This window comes from Filicampus tigris, chromosome 17 (genome assembly GCF_054856515.1).
Source record: "Filicampus tigris isolate MCC_2025a chromosome 17, RoL_Ftig_1.0, whole genome shotgun sequence".
NCBI classification, from domain to species: domain Eukaryota; kingdom Metazoa; phylum Chordata; class Actinopteri; order Syngnathiformes; family Syngnathidae; genus Filicampus; species Filicampus tigris.
This window is the reverse complement of record NC_141233.1, coordinates 7298165-7321090: the sequence shown is the minus strand read 5'-3', so window position 1 is coordinate 7321090 and position 22926 is coordinate 7298165. Positions and strand designations below refer to the sequence as shown.

Here is a 22926-nt window from a genome sequence, read left to right as displayed (position 1 = left end):
ACGCACGCACACATTCTGACCCACTTTCTCTGTTAAACGCTGTGTGCTCATTCTTAGAAACCGAATAAGGGAGTTGTGCTTCCACTTCATCTTGCAGAAGCGCAAATAAATGCTTTGTCAGGCTGTATTAAAGCCTAAAACGCTGTATATTTGCATAGTTTGATCCTTCATTACCATACATTAATTTATGTCTAGTCATGTACAAAAGTAATTTGTGAGGAATTTCAAGTGTTTTTGGTTATAATTGACTGCACAGAGTGAATAAAATTTTTAAAAAAACACTGCCCCAACACAGTGTTACTCCAAAAACAGTTCTTCATATTTTCACGTCCACTGACACCAGTAACTTCTATGTTGTTTAAATGAAACACAACTATACTACTTTTATCCCAATTAAACTTAATACTGCCCATAATGATTTTAAAAAATCAAGTACTGTAATGCCAAAATAAAATATTAACAACTCTGTTATATTATTAGACCGTGCAAATGAAAGCAAACTTGAAACTAAGATGTGTTGCACATATGGTGAACATAATGTTACTGACCTCAGCAGGACTTTGCATCCATTCTGTCCTCATTTTCTGATCTAGAGCTGGACTGACTTATTACCCAGCTGTGAGGAGCCAAGGCACCGACTTTGTCTTGCATGCCAGCCTGGTAGCAAGTCCTCAAATGACTCTGCTGATCAAACATTAACAAGTAAAATGTTCATTGCGTGATTGGATGTACATTAATTATGTTGTATGGGCAAACAACAAAACTCCTTGTACCCCACCTCAAAAATTTACATTTATGCACATGGTTAACAACAATTTATCAATGTAATATTAAAATCATTAAGGTGGAATAAGGGCATAACTAACGCACAACTAACAAAATGATCAGTTGCACGTAGACTTACAGAAGCCGCTTGGCTTCAGTATCGGTTTCACTATGTTTTTTTTTTGTGGATTAGGTTATTAAAAGATGTAGATTTTCAGATTTGGATACAAGCGGTTTAGGGGATTCCGAACAGATTATGTTGATTTGCCAATTTTATTTTATTTTTCTCAGCTGCTTCTCGGTGTACATAATGATAACAGTCAGAATTGCAGAATTGGTTTCACTGCTCTTAACATATTCTATACCAAATTGCTATAATAACTCTCCAGCATATCTGGAGACTCCCTGCTTTAGGCTGCAGATGGCAACAGCCCATTCAAGCCTTCGCACGGGCTGGCATTTTAGCAGAAACATGCTCTCTGGCTCCATCTGTCTGTGTCTTTAGGCCCAGAGAGTGGAAAGGATCAGTGTTCGTGATTCATCTGTGTCAGCAGAGTCTGGTACTTTCATATTTAATGTGGACACTTGCTATTATTACACAGGTCAAATATTTAACAATGGCAGGTAAAGTTTAGATATAATTAGAAAATAAACTGCCTTTTTGACATATTTTGACCTCAATCAATCTAGCATATTAAAAACAAAAACAAAAAATCCTAAACGAATGGAATAATGTTTATAAAGCAGGATTTGGACATCTGACCAAATTGTGCGAGGTATTCAGAACAGCGGGGAGGATATCTGAAACCCATGCACAATGAGGTCATAAGTCGTATTACCTATGGCCTCGGTTTCCACCATCGCTGGAAGGGGACAGTGAAGGGAAATGCAATTCAATTCAGCACTGTGATTTGCATCTCCACTTTAACTCGGAGGAAGAATGAGGATCTTTTTTTCTTCTTTTGAGGAGGGTCTGTGCGAAGAGATAAGTCAGTGGCGACAAAGCTGCAGAAACAGATATGAACACTTTGTCATTCTGATTTCAAAACACACACAGAGCGAGACAGGAATACAAATGTGCTCGTGCATCTGCAAAAAGAATGTGATGTGAAATGCCAGACCTCCGAAGACAACTTCTGTCATATCGCCTTTATGATACATCGCTAAGGCTTGTTGATGAGGAGAACGGTGCTGTAGATTAGAGAGAATTTTTACTGTATGCGATTATTTGATTATTTAAGTCTGAGTTTATATTTGAATAAGGAAGAGGCCTCATATTCCCAAAAGAATAAGGAACTGATGTTGTGTGTGTTGATCTTGTGGACAGTCTGACGGAGCAATATGATAGAGCTAAGTGCAGTGCAGCCAGGACTCCATCTTGAGTGATGCCTGTGGCAGATTATTTATGTGTGTGTTTGTGCCCTTGCCAAGGGGTCAGTGCTGCATTATGATGTTATGATGCCATTATGTTTTTGTATTATTTGCTTTTTTTTCTAAAAAAAAAAAAAAAAACACATGCAAACTGAATGTCTGCGAACATGTCACATACTCTACCCGGGCTCTTCGTCCAGGTAAATGTATGCACACTAATGAACTATTTTAGGAACTATCAAACTTCCACCTTAAAGTGAAAAGTCAACCTATAAATGTTCTTGACAATAATATGTTCAAAGTGCCTCCACCAGTCTAAACACGACATTGCGATTAATGTTGTGTTTGTGTGATATGAGTTAAGCAGCAAAATCAGCTTTTTTTAATCCATCTCAGCCGGCCATTTTGTCACTTTCTGTTGACTGAAAAAGACATCACCGTCGCTCTGACCAATCACGGCTCTCCTGTTTTCTGAAGCTGAGCCATGATTGGTTGTTGCCTAACCCTGGAAAAGCCAAAGAAAATGTTGGGGTTGACTTTCCCTTTAACACAGACAATGCTGTGTTTTGACTGACTTACTGTATGGTTGCCCCTAAATCAAGTAACACAAATAATAATCTAAGGCTTATGCACTGTAGATCTATACTACTACAAAATATTGTTACCTCTGAGTGTGCAACAGGATTTTACATAGCGATCTTTATAAGGGCAGAATGTGTACATTTGTACATTTCAATACAATGTGCAAGTATGGTCAGTGACAGGAAAAAAAAAGCAACCTATTCAAGTAGATATAAATATATCGGCCAAGCAACATTGGTGGAGTAGCACTGATTATAATGCAGGGTTTTGTGAAATAACATGTTGACAGTTCTATGTGGGGGATGTACATCAAATTTAGGACAGTGATCACAACTGGCACTGCAACATGCAGCAAACTGCGGTTGTCATGGAAACACAATGTTCTGATCTTATGCAACGGATCCCAAAATGATTTCTATAAGCAGAAAGGAATGCTTAACAATACACCTTGGAACAGGGAAGTCTATTGAATGGGGAGCTATTTTAACAACCGCCAGAACAGTGCTAATATGACTACCATTTATAGAGGAACACTGTCCTACTTTGAGTGACATGTACTTGCGGATGCTCTAATTGTAATTTTGCTGAAATTTACTGGCTCATACAGTATCTGCTTAGGCATCCTTTTAAACATTGCACAGATACTTTAGCTTCCAAGCAACTTGAGGGGGTGAATGACTGGTAAGAGAATATAAAATATACAGTCGTCTAAAATGGATTTAGCGGCCGCTTGTAGTGTGATGGTTATTCGTGATAGAAACATGCAACAGTCACAGATAGTGCACATCATGAAATTAAATTGATAATTTCATTTATTACCTGGTGTGACTGTGTAATTCATTTTAATTAATCTAATTAGATGTACAAGAAGAAGGACTGCGTTTTGCTCTCTCTGGTGGCACTAAAGGAAGCTGTCTTTGGTGCTGAAGGGAATTTTGTCTCCTACTTCCGTTAATGGGGGGCAGGGCAACATAGTCTACTAAACACTCGTTGGCCATAGGATTAAGTACACAGTATAAGACTTTTGATACATGTCTGGTAATTGCTCTAATTGGGTGGATCCACTGTTGTGGTTAATAACCAGTATAGTTCACCTTACATAATCGTTTTGCAGCAAGGACACCAGACAAAAACTCTGTCAGGTTATGATGTAACACGGATAGACAACCCCATCCCATTCACACCTGTAGGCAAGATAAGTAGTCTAATGCACCATGGGTAGCATATGTGGGAGCATAGCGCTTTGCACAATATGATATTCAAGGTTCGTTGAAATCATTGATGAATTGTTTTTTTTTTTCTTGCATCTTCCCTGCAAAAGTAATGTTATCAGTTGATAACACGTGATCTATTCTTAATGTAATGCCCCTTTAACACGTAGGCTTTACTTCCTAATCAGGCTGTTTACGAAATGAACAGCCAGACTCGGTATATATGTAAACCCCTATATCATGTTTCTCCCTGGCAAATGGACCAGAGAGAACATGATACTTCTGCTTTCTGGGGTCCACCACGGGCGTTTCCAATGCGATGATGTGACCTGACAGTCTGGGGTCTACCACTGACAGTGATCCATGTGGAGGGAAGGTTGTGATTGTCAGTGCAATGTTTTCTCCCTGCTGCGCCTTGCCCAAATGATCGTCATGCGGTAGGCTGCACCACAGAATCGCTACCGGCAAATTAAGCATCCTTGCGTTGCGACTCCAATACAGACAATGGGAGACGACGAACATAAGCAAGGTCTCCGAACATGTGTCTGCGCTTCACACATTTTCACGTTTCACATTTTCATTCAGCGTGGTAATTATGCTTCCACGCGCGCACAACAACAGGGGCAGTTGTTCGAATGGATTAATTGTATTTATACATTTTGCTCACCTTGCACGACACTCCATGTGAACGACATACATTGGCTATTATTTGGAATACATCGTAATTGTCATTAATATCACTGTCAAGTGACGATATGTGTGGCCGCCACGCTGTATTTTAGAGTAGCTTTAATAATTGGCCGTGTACAAGGCAAGCACTCCCCAGAACCGACATCGCATTGGCTCTTTGGGGGGAGAGAGATGGGTGGTGGGAGGGGGGGGTCGAGTCTGAGTGCGCGCAAGGGTGGGATGTAGCACTATAAAGATCAAGTCATCTGTATTCATTGCGCTATTTACCGGTTTTGGTTTTCAAAATAAGACCAATTGAGGGAATTTCGCGCTGCAGGGACATTGGAAATACACGTTGATGTTACAGACATCAAACTAAGCCCCCAATTCAACATGAAATTTATAAGGTTTGATTGAACAACACCTGCATATTCCACAAACACGTTGCACAATTGCCGTCATTTTATTTCGAAAGGGTACTTGGGGCATTATGGCTGGTTTGACAGACCTCACAGCTCCAGTGGCGAGGAAACACACCCGTCAGCAGCGCGCATTGGAGACGAAAAAAAGCGCATCACGGACAAAGGAAATATGGGTGAGCTGGAGAGGATTTGCCACCGCCGGGGCCAACAATGGATGAGCGACTTCTGTTTCATTCAGCCGGAGTCCATTTAGCCCACCTTAATGAGGTGCTGGGACGCATGGTACTGCAAGTTAAAAAGGCGGAAGGCTGCGTTTAATCCGTCTGCGGATCCTATGAGTTTGCGATGGCTGTTGCGGGGATACGCAACCGGCTAGGGAGCAATGTGCCTTTTTATTATTTTGTGATATTCTCCTTATTTTGTGGCCTTTCGTTTGGACAGTTGCGCTATTCTGTAACGGAGGAACTCGAAAATGGGGCACTGGTCGGTGATCTGGCGTATGACTTGGGGCTGGATATTCGAAAGCTGGCCAGCCGAAAAATCAAGGTAACCTCCAGCAGCAGCAGTAAACGCTACATGATTGTCAACCCTAAAAATGGCAAATTGCTTGTTAATGAAAGGATCGACAGGGAGGCGCTGTGTGATTTATCCAGCAGCTGCCTCATCAATCTGGAAGTCCTGGTTGAAAACCCTACTGATGTGCACCATATTGTGGTGGAGATAGTGGATGTCAATGATAATGCACCACAGTTCCCTCGGGATGAGTATCAAGTTGAGATCACAGAATCTGCATTACCGGGGTCTCGGTATCCAATTGAAAATGCCCAGGATCCGGACATCGGGTCCAATTCGGTTCGCATATATCAGCTGAGCACAAACGACCATTTTGCGCTGGTGTCCAACAAACCCTCCTTAAATACAAAGCACATCGAGCTTGTGCTCAAAAAGCCCCTTGATCGGGAGCAAACGCCTTACCACCAGTTAATTCTAAGTGCTGTTGATGGTGGGACACCTGAGAAAACAGGCACGGCTATCGTTAATGTGCGAGTCCTGGACTCGAATGACAACGTTCCCATGTTCGACAACTCTGTGTACAAAGTGAAACTGTTGGAGAATTCGCCCAAAAACACCCTGGTGATCAAACTGAATGCTACTGATTTGGATGAGGGCACCAATGGAGAGGTATATTACTCTTTTAGCAGCTACACCCCTGAGCGAGTGAGGCAGATGTTCAGCATGGACACTAATACAGGAGAAATAAGAGTGAGCAGCAACGTTGACTACGAAGAGACCAACTCCTATGAAATGTACATCCAAGCAATGGACAAAGGCCCCGGAGCAGTGGCAGCCCACTGTAAGGTGGTGGTAGAAGTGGTAGATGTGAATGACAACGTCCCTCAGATTGTGCTGTCATCCCTGTCGAGCCCTGTGAGGGAGGATGCCCGCGCTGACACAGTCGTGGCCCTCATTAGCGTCACCGATCGCGACTCCGGCACCAACAAGCAGGTGACTTTAGAGATCCCAGCAGGCCTTCCTTTCAAGATCAAATCCTTCAGAAACTACTACACCCTGGTTACCTCAGCATTCCTGGACCGCGAGACCACTGATGCCTACAATGTCACTCTGAGTGCCACAGACGGAGGAAACCCCCCTCTTTCCTCTCAGAAGACCATCCAGGTAGACGTGGCTGACGTCAATGACAACCCACCGCGATTTGAGCAGACGTCGTATACAGTCTATGTGACTGAGAACAACGCCCCTGGGGCCTCTTTGTGTACAGTGAAAGCTCAAGACGCAGATATCAAGGAAAACGCACGCATCACCTACACAGTTCTCAATGACAATAACCACGGCATCCCTGTCACGTCTTATGTGTCCGTGAAGGCCGATACTGGGGAGGCTTATGCCCTGCGAGCCTTCGACTATGAGTCACTGAGAGAGTTTCACTTCCAGGTCAAAGCCCAAGATGGGGGCATTCCTCCGCTTAGTCGCGTCGCCACCGTCTACATCTACATAATGGATCAGAATGACCATGCACCACTCATTGTCAACCCTCCGGGTAATGGCACACGCTCCTTAGAGACAGTTCAAAAGAACGCAGATCCTGGTGCTTTGGTGACCAAAGTGGTGGCATATGATGCAGATGCCGGTCCGAACGCCTGGCTGGTGTACGTGCTGGAGACTGCTACGGACCTGGACTTGTTCAAGGTGCATGAGCACACGGGTGAGATCAGGACCACTCGTAGGATCCTGGAGGACAACTCCACCTCATTTGCTCTAACAGTCTTGGTGAAAGACCACGGGCAGCCTGCGCTCTCCTCCACCGCCACCATCAATGTGGCTGTCATGGAGGTGCCCCCCAAGGTTGTCCCGGACCCCAAGAGGATCATCAGACCCCACAGTACACTGCTTTTCTCAAACGTAACCCTCTACCTGATTGTCGCTCTGAGTGCCACCACCTTTGTTTTCCTGGTCACTGTGGTGGTACTGGCCATTGTCCGCTGCCATGCCTACTGCACACAACCCGGCTCCTGCTCCCCTTGCTGTGGGTCACAGAAACCCCCTCCAGATGGTGGGAACAGTAGTGTGAGTGCTGGTGGAGGCGGGGCCGCTGGTGGAGCCGCAGGGCAACCTAATAACAATGTGGTACTGCGGAGGGACCTTAAAGTTGAGCCTCACTACATTGAAGTGCGCGGGAATGGATCGCTAACAAAGACTTACTGCTACAAGACCTGCTTGACGGCCACCTCTGGCAGTGACACCTTCATGTTCTACAACACAGGAAGGCCCATCAGTGGCACCTGGGGCAGCGGCGCCGATCGTTTCTTCACAAGTGGAAGCGGATTTGTTCGCAGGCTGAGCATGCCGGATGCCTCGCTTCAAATCTGCCCAGAGGTATGTCTTATATCGCTATCAATGTGTATATTTTACGACAAACCTTAAAGTACATACTTAACTTTAGTCCCGATGAAGGTGGATCCATTTATTTCTGGTAAAGCTGAGTTATTTCATTTTAAATGGGCACTATTTCTTTCCCCATTTGAGAAACATTCGTATTGCTCCCCTCCGGCATGGAGGCCAACGACTGAATCAGTGCTGGGCTTCGTTCGCTTTGGTTCAGTTCTCCCCTTATACCGTGCAGTCTCTCAGCCTAGCCCAGCTCAGCACTCACACTGCATTAACGTCATTCCCGATGCTTTTCGACATCCCTGTGTGATTTCTGATGATTCAGAGATTTGTGTCTCCATTTGAGGTTGTCATCACATCCACTCTCAGAGCGGGTCATGTTGTCTTTACCTCTTTGCTCTTGATATCTGACCAAGTGGGCTTGAACTAAGTGTGCATGTGTGCGTCTGAATGACGCTGAGATTTTATAGTTGGATTGGTGCAGTTGATTGACTCAGTAAAAGTTAGGCCTACTACAAGATGAGTTGTCAAGCAAAATTAAGCTCAAGCCTTTGGCTAATTTGCACTAAGGATGTAAGATGCAATTAGCAACTTAATAATGATTACAACAGGCACAATTTGAGATTCAGTTTTCATTGAAAAATTGCTTCAGTATATTTAATTTGATTATGAAGATTTTAAACTCCTGTAGACTTTTATACAGTTAATTGAGTGGGTTGACTAAATTTGACTCCATGTTTTACTGTTAAAAGCTAATAAAATAAGTGGTTGTAATTTTGGATGCGCAGTCAAAGAAATTCACATGACTGATAATCTTGAATCAATGTTTAATTTTATTTTATTGGCTTTTCCTAATTACATTCCAATTCCAAGAAGAAATGGTTTGCCCAAAAAGATTCTATTAAAAGTAAAATATTAAATGCTGAAGCTCTGATCTAAACCTCCTCACATTTGAATGCACAACCCAAGTAAACCTGACCCACTATTTTTTAGGAAAATATAGGAAGTATACATGTGAATGCAGCCTTGCAGCCTGGGGACCAGCACCCCAATAAAGGGATATTCAAATTAAGTTGTTGGATTGCGATTTAATATTGTGGGACCCTTTGACAGAAACATAATGTCTACCCTACTGAACCAAACCACACCACTTGGTGGAATTGGGGCTTTAGTTGTTATGTTTGGTCTTTTTTAGTTTTTCTGTGTCTGTCTCGTCAACGATTGTGTCCGCCTGTCTGTATTCCACCCCCTTGTGTTAGCCAATCAGCTCCCTCCTACCTTGTGTGTCCCATCCAGATGTTTCTCGTTGGCTTGTCAGTATGCTTGTATTTAAGTTCCTAGTTTTTGTTCTGTCCTTGTTCTCTGTCTCTGTCATGTTTTTTTGTTTCTGCCGGTATGTTGTTTTGTTTCTCTAGTGTTTCCTTGTTACATTGAGTTTTGGACTTTTCAAGATTTGTTTGTGCTGGTTTTTGGTTAATAAATACTTTCTTCAGTACCGCTTGCTTCTCCTGCCTCCCTGCATTCGGGTCCTCCATCCCGAAACCATGACATTTAGTGATTGTACAACACACCCTTTTTAATTCAAGTCAAATCAAATTCCACATGATAAACAATTCATAAGGAGATAAATGTTATGAATTGATGTCTCATGACAATCCCTATATAACACACTTTACATTTGGACAGGTATGGAGGTTTAGTTTTTTTTTTTTTTTAATCATTTTAGGATCACTATAAAGTGGTGTTACAGTTCCATTTCCTTATCCTCATTTGTAACATGTTGAGGAAATGTTGAGTCCAGTGTAGCAGAGGAAATTTGATTAACCCACAGCCTCTGTTGCTCAGCCCTGAAAATTAGATTTAGGCAAAGAGGCTGTGTCTATGAGCACAAAAATACTCCCTTGTGAATTGTAGTGATAGAACATTATGTGCCATCTTTATCTGGGACACTTGCTACTGCTTGAGCAAGGTGTTCTTGAGGTCTAATGTTGCTACGATCCATGAAGAGCTGACCCAAGACAAGTTTAGTAGTGGCATTCAGTCATGAATGTGTATAGTAGCACAGTTACTCACAATGAAAATTATTATGAAAGGGCCAAACAAACTTAATAACCGTGAATGAAGGAGCTCATTAAACGTATTAAACTATTCTTCACGGAACTTAAAGGCCTAGTCGTCTAAAAATATATGCGGCTTTTATAAAAGATACATTGACATGATTATTTAGCAAAATTAAGTCAAAACCAATAAGTCATATGTAAATATGTGCATAATGGGCCTTCGTAGGCAACCTGTCCATGCCTTTACTTTCAGTCTACAGGTGCAAAAGTTAGAAGAAAAGTAATTCACCCTATTTCAACATATTTACAGGACTACATTCTACCTTTAGAGTGTCTTGGTTGTGAGACATATCATGTATGACATAATACCCTGTTGAAGCCCTCTCTTCAGACCAGAGGCAAAGGGTGTGGTTACCGTGGAAATGATGGCCCTCGCGTATTAGTTTTATGGGCAATAATTTGCCACAAGTCTGCCGGGAACAGTACATACTCACAAACCTGAAAGACCAGAACGTGCCTGTCTGTTTCATTCACATCACTTTGGAGGCAAAAACAAAAACTCCAAAAGTCAATCAGTAACCTTAATTAGCACATTCGGGTGCGTTAGTATCTGTGCTCCCGTGGGTATCAATATGTATGCCTGTGTCTGTGTGTGTGCTCTGATCACATCCAGAGCAGGGATGTGTATCATTATTAATTGATGAGGCTCTAGCCTGGCCTGGCCCTGCACTGTATGAGATTGAACTAAACTCTCTTTGGTGTTATCTCTCTCCCCATATCTCTCAACCACCTCTCGCTATCTCCCTCTCATCTGCTTTCCCACTCACCTCTTGCACGCTCAGCCAAAAGCGCCGAACGCTGACTGGCGATATTCTGCATCTTTGAGGGCCGGGGTGCAGAGGTAAGTAACTGTTTGCAACTTTTACAGTCACCTTAGAAAGAAATCGATTTACACTCCTTTTAGTCATATCTTCTTCCACTTATTTTCTCAATAATGAAGCTCCAATGTAAGCATCTTAGGTTGTTTACACATGTATGTTATCTCCCCTAAAAACTCCAAAATAACAACAAACAGCCCTCCAAAGCCTGAATTACAGTATCACACCGCATACTGGAATCTGCGCCACTGTCAGGATTAAATAGTTGACCCTCAGAATCTCTTTTAACCCCAAAACCCTCTAACTCCTTTAAGGCATCTCTCATCAGCAACTGCAGTGAATCTTCTCTGCAGTGTAACACTATATAGGCCATTTACATTCTGAGCATCACATCCCCCAGTTCCAGCCTTTACGCAGGAAGCATGAAGGACAAATGAGTTATGACCTTTTGCAGATTAGCTGATGTACGCACACATCAGTGTCTGCACGTACAACTGCCCTGCACGCACTGTGTTTATTTATACACATTTTTTTTTCTGGAGGTGTGAAGTTGTTAACACAGACGACATGGGACGTTTCGGATTGCGGTTATACTTGCTAATGTTCTATATGGACAGAATTATAGGGACACTTAGTCATTATACCTAGTACAACTGAAGAAAACCATGAACAATACAGGTATTCCATTTAAAAGGCTTAAGTTCAGGGACATTTCTTAATTGAAACAGAGGTTCAAGGAGGTTAAAATGACAAAAAAAAAAAGTACCGCTGATTTGTTCATATCAGTTGGTGTGCGTATATGCATAGAATGGTGACGATTTATATTCAACAAGACTTGGAGTATCTAATCAGTCAGTAGTATTTGTGAGGTCAAATATCGCTGATGTTGCATCTGAGAATGCCTAGCTAAATATCTGCATTGTAGTTCATTTGATGGGATTGAAATTAGTGCTCTCAAATTCTTCCGCACCAAACTTTCAACTACCTTACTTTGTGGCGGGTGTGCTGGAACAGAACAGGGTGTTGTCCAAACTGTGTCCACGGTGCTTTTTCAGCATTCTGAAGAATTAAGAAGCATAGTACAAATTTGATGAAATATTTGCTCAAATGTGTCTCAATACTCAGTATTGTGTACAAAATACGAATTTGCATGCAATTTGTTTTTTAAATGATGTTTTCATTTTTGCTTTTCAACTTGAACAAATCCCAACACTAGTTTATTCAAGTATAATAATAATACAAGTAGACAGAAACAATGAAGTGCAGCATCATCAAAATATCTAAACTTAATTAGCCGCTCTTATTTCAAAATATTTTCAACGAACCCATTTCCAAGACTGCAGTTATGAGTTTATATAAGGTCTGAATTTAGAACAGAACATTTCTCCTCTTTGTCTGAGTAATGAAGGAATTTTCATGGAAGCATCTCATTAGCAATGAACCAAAGTATTTTGAATACAATTCAAGTTGTTTTCATCTGCGTATGGCCCTTGAATTTTGTAATAATCAGGTTACAAAAAGATGCAAAAATATATATAATCAAATGCCGCGCTAATGTGATACGAGGACAACTGGAACTAATGAGTTTTTTCCCTCCATTATGCCGCTCTCTTTTGTACTGAATTTTCATAATTTCATGCTAACAATGCTGACTGCTCTTTTGCACACTCTTCTGCTCCATCCAAGTTTACTTTAATTGGAAATTAGTGTTAATTTCTATGGCGTGGAAGTATCCTAATGTGCATCATGTCACCAGCGACTGTAACATGATGTGGATTAACAGAAACCATCACTGCAATTTGCTGCCGTCGTCTCGAAAATGCCATAGCCTGTAATGTTCATGGACAGAGGAGATGCTCTCATTAACACTTAACCCCAACACAGGCATACTGTAATCTTCTACTCTTTACACATTTTGCATGTAGCACCAAATTCACTGACCCACATTTCTGGAATAATCAGTAGGGGGAAAAAGACACCGCTTTTGTTGGTGCCATACGCTGACACAGTAAAGCATCACTTTAGCAAGTAAAACCATTCACACTCCTTAGAGCGAACATAGAACCGTTTTGTATTCACGCCACATCCATCCCCAACATAAGTGTTGCACATAAGAGATTCTGGATATACTGCATTGCAGAGGGCCCTGAAAGAAAAGGTCCACTTTTCTGATAACGTAACTAATTGTGTCGGTGCTGGATTTTTAAATTTCAACACATCTTTCTTCCAATGTTTACAGCCAAGCCACCGGATAAAACACTGAAATGTAGATGCTAATGCACCAGGAGTTTTGTTGCTAGAAATCTTTCACTGTGAAGCAGGTGCTCTGTGCTTTAGTGGAACCATATCCCGTGAAAAGTCACTGAAAGCAGCAGAACACGAGTAACAAGCAGCCGCCATGAGTAAATTATGCACATGTAGTAACATATAAAGGCATTTGGCCTTTTCAGTTGTCACACCATGGTCATCTGTAACGATAATTCTGGCAGCATAAACGCCTTGAAACATGCACGTGTTACAAAACATACGTGTTTTGTGTAACCTCATGCCACCAATAAGGAATGTACACGGATGTAGTGGATGTATTGGATCCAAAAATATTGTTTAGTCATGCCTACTATTGTAAGTGTCGTTATGCAGTTTTTAATGCTGCTGAACTCTTCATAATTGGTTAGAACGCCTAACCAAAAACATATGATTGAAAGAATATTCAATGATGAAATCGATTAAGAATGGACAAATGTCTTCTGTGTTGCATGACTCTCACTTAACGCGCTGTGCTTTTCAGTTCGGTCCACATGGAGGAGGCCTCTGTGATGCAGGGAGCCCAGGGCATGCTGGTCCAGAACTGGCCCACTGTGTCCAGTGCAGCAGGTGAGAGAGAGTTGAAATGGAAAAGCATTCAAAAGTGTAGCTTTGCAGAGTAATGACAGGAAGCTAACTGCTACTTTTGCATGGAAACCAAATTGAGTGCAACCTTTTAATACTAGAATCAATACCATTATCTATATTTTTTATACTGTAATAAACTGTTTTTGCTTAGCATACAGTAGAAATTGCTGAGGTCTTTGGCATTTGTAAGTTCATATATTTTCTTATTTTTCATTTAAAAAAATTCCTGCTCTATAATGGATTTCTCTTCCATGCATTGTGGTTGCGAAGGCGATTTATTTAGTAGGCCAGTGGGGTATGTCATATGATTAAGTGTATGCTCTTACACATATCAACACATACCAACAACTGCTGCATGGAGATTTTCATACTGACACAGATGTTTTTGTTCCTTTTTTTTTATCCAAATAGGAAGTGATTTGCACTGTGTGGGTGGTAAAGTTGAACATCTGCGGCAACACAAGCAATGTAAATAGTGTTGACCTCAAACATGACCTGCGCTTCATTATTTACAGACACTGGCTCAGCGCTAATGACTGAGAAACAGCTTTTGTTGGCTCAAAAGAGGATTTTTGAGGCTATTTTTTGGTACGCTGTGATCTCTTTCGCTCCTTCCTTCGGCCTATTACACATTGATTTTCTGTCTGACATTAGGAATTAGAGCATGGGTACACACTCCAAAGTGAGACATTTCATCAGTCACACGCTTGGTGAGTCAGTGGTAAAATATGCCCTGCTGTAGCTCACTAAAGGCATATTTAGGTGTAAAGAATTCTCATGGAAGAGAGTGTTAGAGATGCCAGATTCTGTATTGGTTTACTGAAGAGAAACATGCATTTATTAAATGGAAATCTGCTTCTGTTGACCAAGCAAATCCTTAAATATTGTATTGAAGAGTGCACAGTTTGCGTATCAGGAGTGCATTGTTGCATGAGCAGACTATTTTGTTAGTGGTGGTTCAGTGCAGAGGCATATTCATGCACCGGCTTGCAGGTTGATCCTTTTTAATATGCATCAAAAGGCAAAGCTTTTTTTTTTTTTTTTCTTTTAATGAAAAGTCTGCAGTGAATTGTTATCGTGATGAATTTGTCCAACATGGTGTGATGAATTTTAATTGCAGCCTCCTCAAAACGATGTTTATGTAACTAGCCCAGTGGCCCAAAAGAGGAGACATTTGTCTAATGCCATGAAGACGATGACAAAAGCTATTATCAGTAATATGAGACTGCAGTGAAAAAACAGACCTCTTAATATTGGAAGTAATTTAGGAGCGGAAGAGCTAAGGAGAGGTACAAAAGAGGGGTGGGGGGGTTATGGGGTGCCGGTGGGATGGAGAATGAGAAAGGTTAAGAGGATTGGCAAGTTCCTGCAGTAGCGTTGTTGCTAGGGAACACCATGTGACTTGTTGCCTGGCAACACTGTCTAACGGAGAGATTGCTGCAGCAGCCGCACCCTCCATCAGCAGGGAGTGGGTGAAGGCTGTTCCTATGGCAACCAGCCATACCTCTGAATGTAAGAATTAGAGACCAAAAGGAGGAGGATGGAGCGGTGACAAGGAGAGGTAGAAGGAAAGAACATAAAGAGGGAATATTGGAGAAAATGCAGAATATACATCTAGCCTGATACCTACTACTATATTAACACAGTCGTTATAAATTGCATGCTGCCCATCATGAAAAAGGTGTGTTGTGGACAGAAATGCATGATGGATGGGGAGGAAACTCACAGCCTTTTTCACATGTAGGGCATCAGGTTACAATACAAGGCTTCTATGTGCCACTCGTCAACATCAGGTGTCATGGCAACCACCTCAAGGACTCGGTTTATCTTAATCCATTTTTGATGTGCACCTTCTGTGAAATATAGGCAAGCGTGAACAGTGGCAGAATGACAAATACTTGTTTTTTCACAGGCTTAGCACACGCACAGCAATCTCGCTTATTTATACCTTTGCCTGAATTCTGGCAAGATTTGTTCCAGCCACCACTGGAAGCACAGGGACGTCTGAAGACACTTGGACAACATTCACTTGATTAAACTCGGCCACTTGACATTTTGCCTCAGTTGGTCAGGCATTAGAATAGAAATTGCTGCAGCAGACACATCAGAGGAAAATTGCTGACATAGCTGAAGGAACAGAGGAATTACAGTGTTGTGTGGTCGCTAGTGTTGTTACACGGCAGCACTCATGAAGGGGGTTATGACTTCAATATCTGTAATCTGTTATGTGTCCAAAAGTTAAATAGATGCTGATGCTTTTTGCATGTATTTGGCTATCTTTGTAGCAAAAACAGTATATAATGTGTCATGGTCCTTCTGCTTTCGCCGTGGCCATTTCAGGCAACATTGTATTTGGGAGAGCAAATTCCTATTCCCTGGCCATTGAAAAGCGGTTGAACAGGAGCCACAATGTTTTCAATGCTAGTGCCTCTTCCTTGGATTAATAGCTGGATTAAATGCATACCGTCAAATGTCATAATCCTCAAAAACGGAACAGCATTACTGTTTGACGGGACTTACTCGACTAATGGTGAGATAAAATCATCTAATCTGACACTGATGTGTCATTAACAAGCTCATTTACATGAAGTAATTAACTTACTCGCTCTTCTTTTTAGCACATTGTCGAAAATAAATACAAATACACATTATATTTTTCTTTCTCTTCAATATGTATCATTTTTATTTTCAGATTCTAAACGGTTTATTTGTTATCCTGTTACTGTACTCAAAATCCTACTCTTTGATGTAAAATTAAAATCAACATTAATTCTAATGCACTTCTTTTGTTCACATGTGCCTGTCATACCATTTCTTTAACTGACACATCCTATTTCATCATAAATATAAACAAAACATGTTTATGTGAATAGTGAGTTATGCTGGTACAAATTGGCGTCCACCCTTGTTAGGATTCTTTTTGTAACAATGTTTTGACCGGTCAACAATGCCAAGTTGTCTACTGTTGGCCGCTGGTATAAGTGCATGCATGTAATTGACTTGATGAACTCGTTAAAAATGTGGACCAAGATTTGTACCAGACCATGTGCAACAGCGTACTTCCCAGGGGGAGAGAAGTTGAAACCATTTCAGCATTCCAGTAATGTCATAAATAGCCTACAAAGAATAATCAAAAACAATCTTTTGGCAAGGGCCTGTTTGATCTAAATAAAATCCTGCCGGAAAGTAGGTCAGAGCAGAGAGAGAACTGGTGTGGGCCTGAGAGCACCGTGTCTGCAATGCCGCCCCCCGCCCCCATCTTCCTTACTGCTTTGCTTCTCGCCGTCTACATCTCACTGGATCTCATTGAACATTCCCTTTCCTTTTTTGTTTGTGCTTTTGTGACCTTTTAACCTCACTATCTTATGTTTGCTGTATATACCAAGAAAATGACAGCACTTTACAATAATCATCAATTACAATAACAGAGTGTAAATGTCTGATTTCTTCCAAGGTTAATGCTATTAATCTTGCAAATAAATTGTTAGATTTTATATTCATATTGGATTACATTGCATATTGGATTAAAAGGTTGTATATGGAGAAGTATTGAGATGATCAGAAGGTGCATTGCATCTTTGTCGATCTAGAGGACATCTACAACAGGGTACTCAGAGAGGATCTGTGGTACTGCATGAGGAATTCTGGAAAGGCAGATAAATATGTTAGAACAGCACAGGACACATATACGGGTAACAAAAGGATGGTGAGGTTTGCTGTTGGCGTGACAGAGGAGTTAAAGGGGCAGGTGAGCCTGCATCAGGGATTAGCTCTGAGCCCCTTCCTCTTTGCACTAGTGATGGCTGATGAATTTAGACTGGAATCCCCACGGACCATGATGTTTGCAGATGGCATTGTGGTCTGCTTTGAAAGCAGGGAACAGGTGGAGGCATTCACTGGGAAGGAGAGAAATGAAGATTAGCTGAAGTAAGAATATAGAGGAGAGTGGAATGGATGGATTCATATATCGGAAAAACAAACCACCATCTAAAAGGGCACTGGCCCTATAAGCACTTGTTACCCAAAAAAGACATGATCAAACGCTAAGTATAGGCCATAGCCCCACTCTAGATTGTAGCATGCAATGATTATGATATTGAAAGTACATCTGATTTGACATGTTGTATTTTTACATCTGTATAGATGGCGAGGGTGGCGGCGAGCTCTCCCCTCCAGTAGGCGCCGGTGTCAACAGCAACAGCTGGCACTTCCGATACGGAGCCGGACAAAGCTACTGCCCGCCGCAGGGCCTGAAGCCTGGCGAGATTCCTCCCGAAGCCTTCATCATCCCCGGATCCCCGGCCATCATTTCTATCCGCCATGACCCCGGCCCCGTTGACGATAAAGGGGACTTCATAAGCTTTGGCAAGAAGGAGGAAGCCAAGAAGAAGAAAAAGAAGAAGAAGGATAAGAAAGAAAAGAAGGAGAAAGGAAAGGATGATGGAGGGGATGATTAAAGAGGGGGTGAATTTAAGTTATTAAGATGCCATCCTGATTACAGGGCCAAAAAGCCAAATCAATATGAATGAAGGAGTCTCACAGCATATGCATTACAGTACATATTATACTCACATTGTACAGTTGCCAATCGCTTATTAGGCCGAGCCTGGCTCTCTGCACAAAGCAAACATGCTCAACAAATGCTCCTCTCTTCTATGGCTCATTTGGCCTTCAACTTTGACCAGTATAAATTAATTCTATTCAAATGTACATTCAGAAGGCTTTTGGGGGGATTGGTATAGCCTGTGAATTTCATTCCCTCCCAAGTTTGTATAATGAAAATCAAAATGCCATTAAAAAAAAAGGAATTTGTATCTGACTGTTGTCAGCAAAGGATGCCTATGCTGGCACCTCAGAAATAATGAACCTTACCTTCTTCTTACTGTCTCATCTAGATAGGTATGAAGTGAAAGCCAAATTGAAAAATATGACTTTTTTCATCAGTATTGAGTAGATATCTTAGAAATTCAGCAAATGTGGTCTTTTCTATTAACAAAAAATGAAAATATGAAAACGAAATAACTGATTTGCAGACAGTGAGATTATTACCATAAGAGAACAAGGTGGCTGAGACGAGCAGGACGACAAGAACACCAACAAAGTAATCCAGCAATCTGTCAATATAACCTAGCACATTGCCAAGATTAAGGACCTACACTGGGATGCATCAATTTTATGTTTCTTCCCAGGTTAATGTCACAATTTGTTTGAAATGTCCTACACTTAAGTGTACTACTGTATATATATTAGGATACGTTCTAAGACTCCAGCGTGTTTTAGCATTACAATGTGAACTAAAAATACCCAATCAGGAAACCAGAATCAGTTTGCTACATGGTCCAAGTCACTGTTAGAAAATTTGATTCATGGTTTGTCAATAGTCCATTATTGCAAATGAGATATTCTCGATTTATTCCATTAAATTCACGTTCAGTCTATCAAAGTCAACTCGGCACTTGGTCAATTGGTTGTTTAAGTCACACAACTTGATAATATGTACAGCCATTTAAAAAAAAAAAAGTCGTATAAATTAAGATCATTTTGGCCAAACTAAACATTGGCTGATGCGAGAATAAGTAAAACAAAAATAAAAGATAATCAGTGCCAGGATGTTTATTCTGTATTGAATGTAACTGAATGAGAACTATACCTAATAATACACTGAGAAAACAACTTGCAGAGATGGGTTGCAAACATTCGAAATGACTGCAAATCATTTAGAAATCCACTACAATGTAAATGAAAATCACATACTTTAATTTTATTCAGAGCAATTATGTGACTTGGTATCATTTGCACCAGCTTTATTGTTCGCTTGACTATTTTGTTGTTGCCTCTTGTATTCTTGTGACGCAGTGTAACAAATGTGCAGCTGATGCAACCGCCACCTGACCTTTGCCTCTTTTCATGAAACACAGCACAACTCCAATGGGGTAGTCTTAATCCAATCGTGCACGTCATACTCAATCTGAGACGCGCATTATTATTGTAAACAGACTCCCCGACATAAACTGTACGACATTGTTTTTTTTTCCTTCTCAGTGCTGCACATACAAACTGCTAAAATATTGAATTTGCACCCAATTCTTGAAGCTCCAAGTCTGAGGGTCAATGGCATTCTTAATGATGAGAGTATATTCTAAGGCTGTAAAGCAGGAACATTGCTTGTTCAAGCCTCTTCTTCTGTCTTTGAATGTTAAGTAGATGTTCTTCAAACTCATCACCACCGCTTCGACTGCTTCAGTGCTTGTAGGACGTGCTTTTGCCCGCTGCTTGTTTCCTCTCTCCTTCTCCCGTCTACCCGAATCGACATAGTCGGGAATAACATCTGTAAAGTCATACCTCTTAAATGGACTGTGCAGTCGTGTCATGTTGTTGCATATTCATAAACAGAGGACACTGTGCTACCTAATGTCAAACATTCACATCTTTCCCTTATTAGGTCATCAGAGGAAGTTGTGTTGAATACTTGTGTCTAATCCATTGCAATGTGTTACTAGAACATCGGAAAAGTTTGAAGTTGAAGGTAAGCTATATTTACCGTTAGCATCAACAAGAGTTTGAACCTTACAAGCAAAAAAAAAAAATCCTCTTCCTTTTACATTTGCTCGATTACTGCAAATAAGCAGTATTTTTTTAATTAGCTGTTTTTCTATTGTATAAAACATGTATAAAAAAAAGATTAACTTTATTTTGCCCTTACTTGAGGAATCTTGGTCTAGCATGGGAGAAAGTGTTTAATTTGAGCTGAAGGCAATGCAACTGGAAGTGTCTCATCTCTATTAGTGTTACTTTTCTGGAACCATCCTATTTCCAGTCACTGTAGGCACTGCTATCAATGCTCAAAACCAACCCTGCTCACGTTTCCTTGCCCCCGCCCGTCCGTCAGGTGTACTTCTGTGCTGTCAGATCACCAAGTGTTTGCATGTTATAAGCAAAGGAAACAGATATTATGAAAATACTATATATACCTATACTTTTTTTTCACTGGGAAAGGTGTATTGGAAACCACAAACCTGAATACACATCCATGCACACACAACACAATACAAACAGTACTGCAATTTGTGGCAAAACCTAAAAGTATCCCATTTTTTTAATCCTGTAAAAATAGCATTGGATCGTCTATATATTCATGATGCTATTGTGTTGTGCTATGATTTTTTTTTTTTTTTTTGCACATGGCTTTCATTGGTAAAATAATTTACCCTTAAACTTGTTAACCTTTGAAATGATCAAACAAACACTGTTGTGAACTCATGTGCACACCCTTCATAACTATTCCTTGCTTAATGAAGACAAAAAGGTTGAAAAAGAGGACCAAAAAAATCCAAAATAGATAAAATCTCAAAAAAAAAAAAAAATCAAGTTGATGTATTCTCTGCTCGTGTATAGTGAATATTTGTCAGTCACTGGGTGTGACAGTGGGTGCCACATGCTAGTCGACTGTGACAGTGCAGATCTGTTCATAAACTTATTTTGTACACCTGCTTATTGTTAAGGTGATAATAGTGGTTCTAATGAGTTCATCAACCTGGTAATGTGTTTTGTTAATAAGTCACAAATAAAGTTTTTCTTAAATATCTCATACAATGTTTTGACTTGAGTTTTGATTCTGTCTTCTGTTCATTGTGCCGCTTATGGTGAAACTCGGATTGGATTAGCCCATACGAACCGCCAGTATTTTTTTTTTCCTTCTTCTGTTGTATTTCCATCATGTTTAAAAAAGAACACACAAAATAAGAATTGGAATTTCAGTCTTTGATTTTCTGTAGAACACAATGTATACTATATTACGACTCCTTATCTGTAACTGTTCCCAACTCACCGTACATAGAGCAAGATAAATGATTAATAATTTACAGTGGAATATACAGCACTTATTTCTAAAGTGACATCAGTACATCAAAGAGTAACACCTTTCCTCACAATAATCAGCTGCAGTTAACCAACATCCAGATTACAGCAGTGAGAAAGACCAGACTTAAATAAACAGCACATACCTCTCAGCCACTGTGAATGAATGAATGATGAATGATTGAATGAATGAATATGTAAGTGTATAACTCAATTGTATTTATAGAACGTAGTGAGGCATTGTGGGAGACTTACAATTCCCGTCTGAGGGAGCGATATCATGTATGCGTTGCGTGGCATTTCCAGCGTGTTGACGACTTACGTGTCCATACCATACCACATAAACAGCAATAGAGGAAGGAGAGAGATTTGTGTTTTCAAGATGGAAAGTCACTATTTTGAGTTTCATTCATTCATTTTCCCAACCGCTTATTTACATTTACATAAGACAATAGAAACAGGTGGAAGTTTATTTTTATACACAGGTGTTTAAAATACTGTATACAGTAAATCGTGACATCCAATCCCTGATAAGAATAAGTCACTCAATCACAATAATCAATTTTAAATGCATGGCTTTCAAATAAATGATCAGCGTGTGCATATCAGTGCAAGCTGGTGGGTATTCAAGGACGCTGGTGCTCACATGGGAGGCTAATCCTCTCCTCCATTTGAACAATGGGTTTTCATGTTAATTACTGTCTGTGAGGGGGCGTCTACTAGTATGTGTGTTGTGGGCGCCATCTGTATGTAGACTGAAGAACATTCCCACTCTTCATATTATTGCATTGTTTTCCCCATTCTGCTCCTGCAGTCCATCTCTCCTACAATGCTGACATCTACTGGTGTTAATAATAAGTTTATTACTGTCTATTATTGGTATTCACTCTTGAGGAAAACTCATCTGCACTTTTATTCCTCGTGTAAACAATTTTAGATCATACATGTAAAAAAAAAAAAAGCATATTCATCCTGCCAGTGGTACAAAAAAATGCCCATTTACCTGTTAACAACAGCTAAAATGACATTCTACATTACAGATTAAAGAGGAACAATATGTAATTGTATTTTGTGCATATGCATGTACAGAAAGTCGTTTTGGTGGTTATTTATTGACTTTAAATGTTTTATTTCTTAATTAAGGGTAATTTGAAAGAGGTTTTTGTTCAGTTATTTTAAGAGATTTGAATATATAAGTCAATATTAACCATTCAAGTTTGAAATTGGTCCCTCCTCCTTTTGCGTGAAGCAATTTAAGTTACAAATGCATACATAATACATTTTCAAAACTGTCTAACAGGGGCGGAGCCAG

At 40.6% G+C, this 22926-nt stretch overlaps 1 protein-coding gene across 1 annotated transcript; it reads left to right on the top strand.

Annotated features, from left to right (window-relative positions):
* The first annotated feature begins 5121 nt into the window (after positions 1-5121).
* On the top strand, positions 5122-21350 carry LOC147133157 (protocadherin alpha-C2-like). The gene is made up of 4 exons (XM_086012787.1): positions 5122-7915; positions 10830-10888; positions 13654-13739; positions 17901-21350. Exons 1-4 carry the CDS (start codon positions 5366-5368, stop codon positions 18212-18214), a joined length of 3009 nt encoding a protein of 1002 aa, XP_085868913.1. The 5' UTR covers positions 5122-5365; the 3' UTR covers positions 18215-21350.
* The last annotated feature ends 1576 nt before the right edge of the window (positions 21351-22926 follow it).

Bases quoted from the DNA above. Each gene is read 5' to 3' on its own strand.
- LOC147133157 (XM_086012787.1), top strand. From the start codon at position 5,366: ATGGCTGTTGCGGGGATACGCAACCGGCTAGGGAGCAATGTGCCTTTT. The intron at 7,916-10,829 runs GTATGTCTTATA...TTGCACGCTCAG, and splicing joins CGCTTCAAATCTGCCCAGAG to CCAAAAGCGCCGAACGCTGA. The intron at 10,889-13,653 runs GTAAGTAACTGT...TGTGCTTTTCAG, and splicing joins TTGAGGGCCGGGGTGCAGAG to TTCGGTCCACATGGAGGAGG.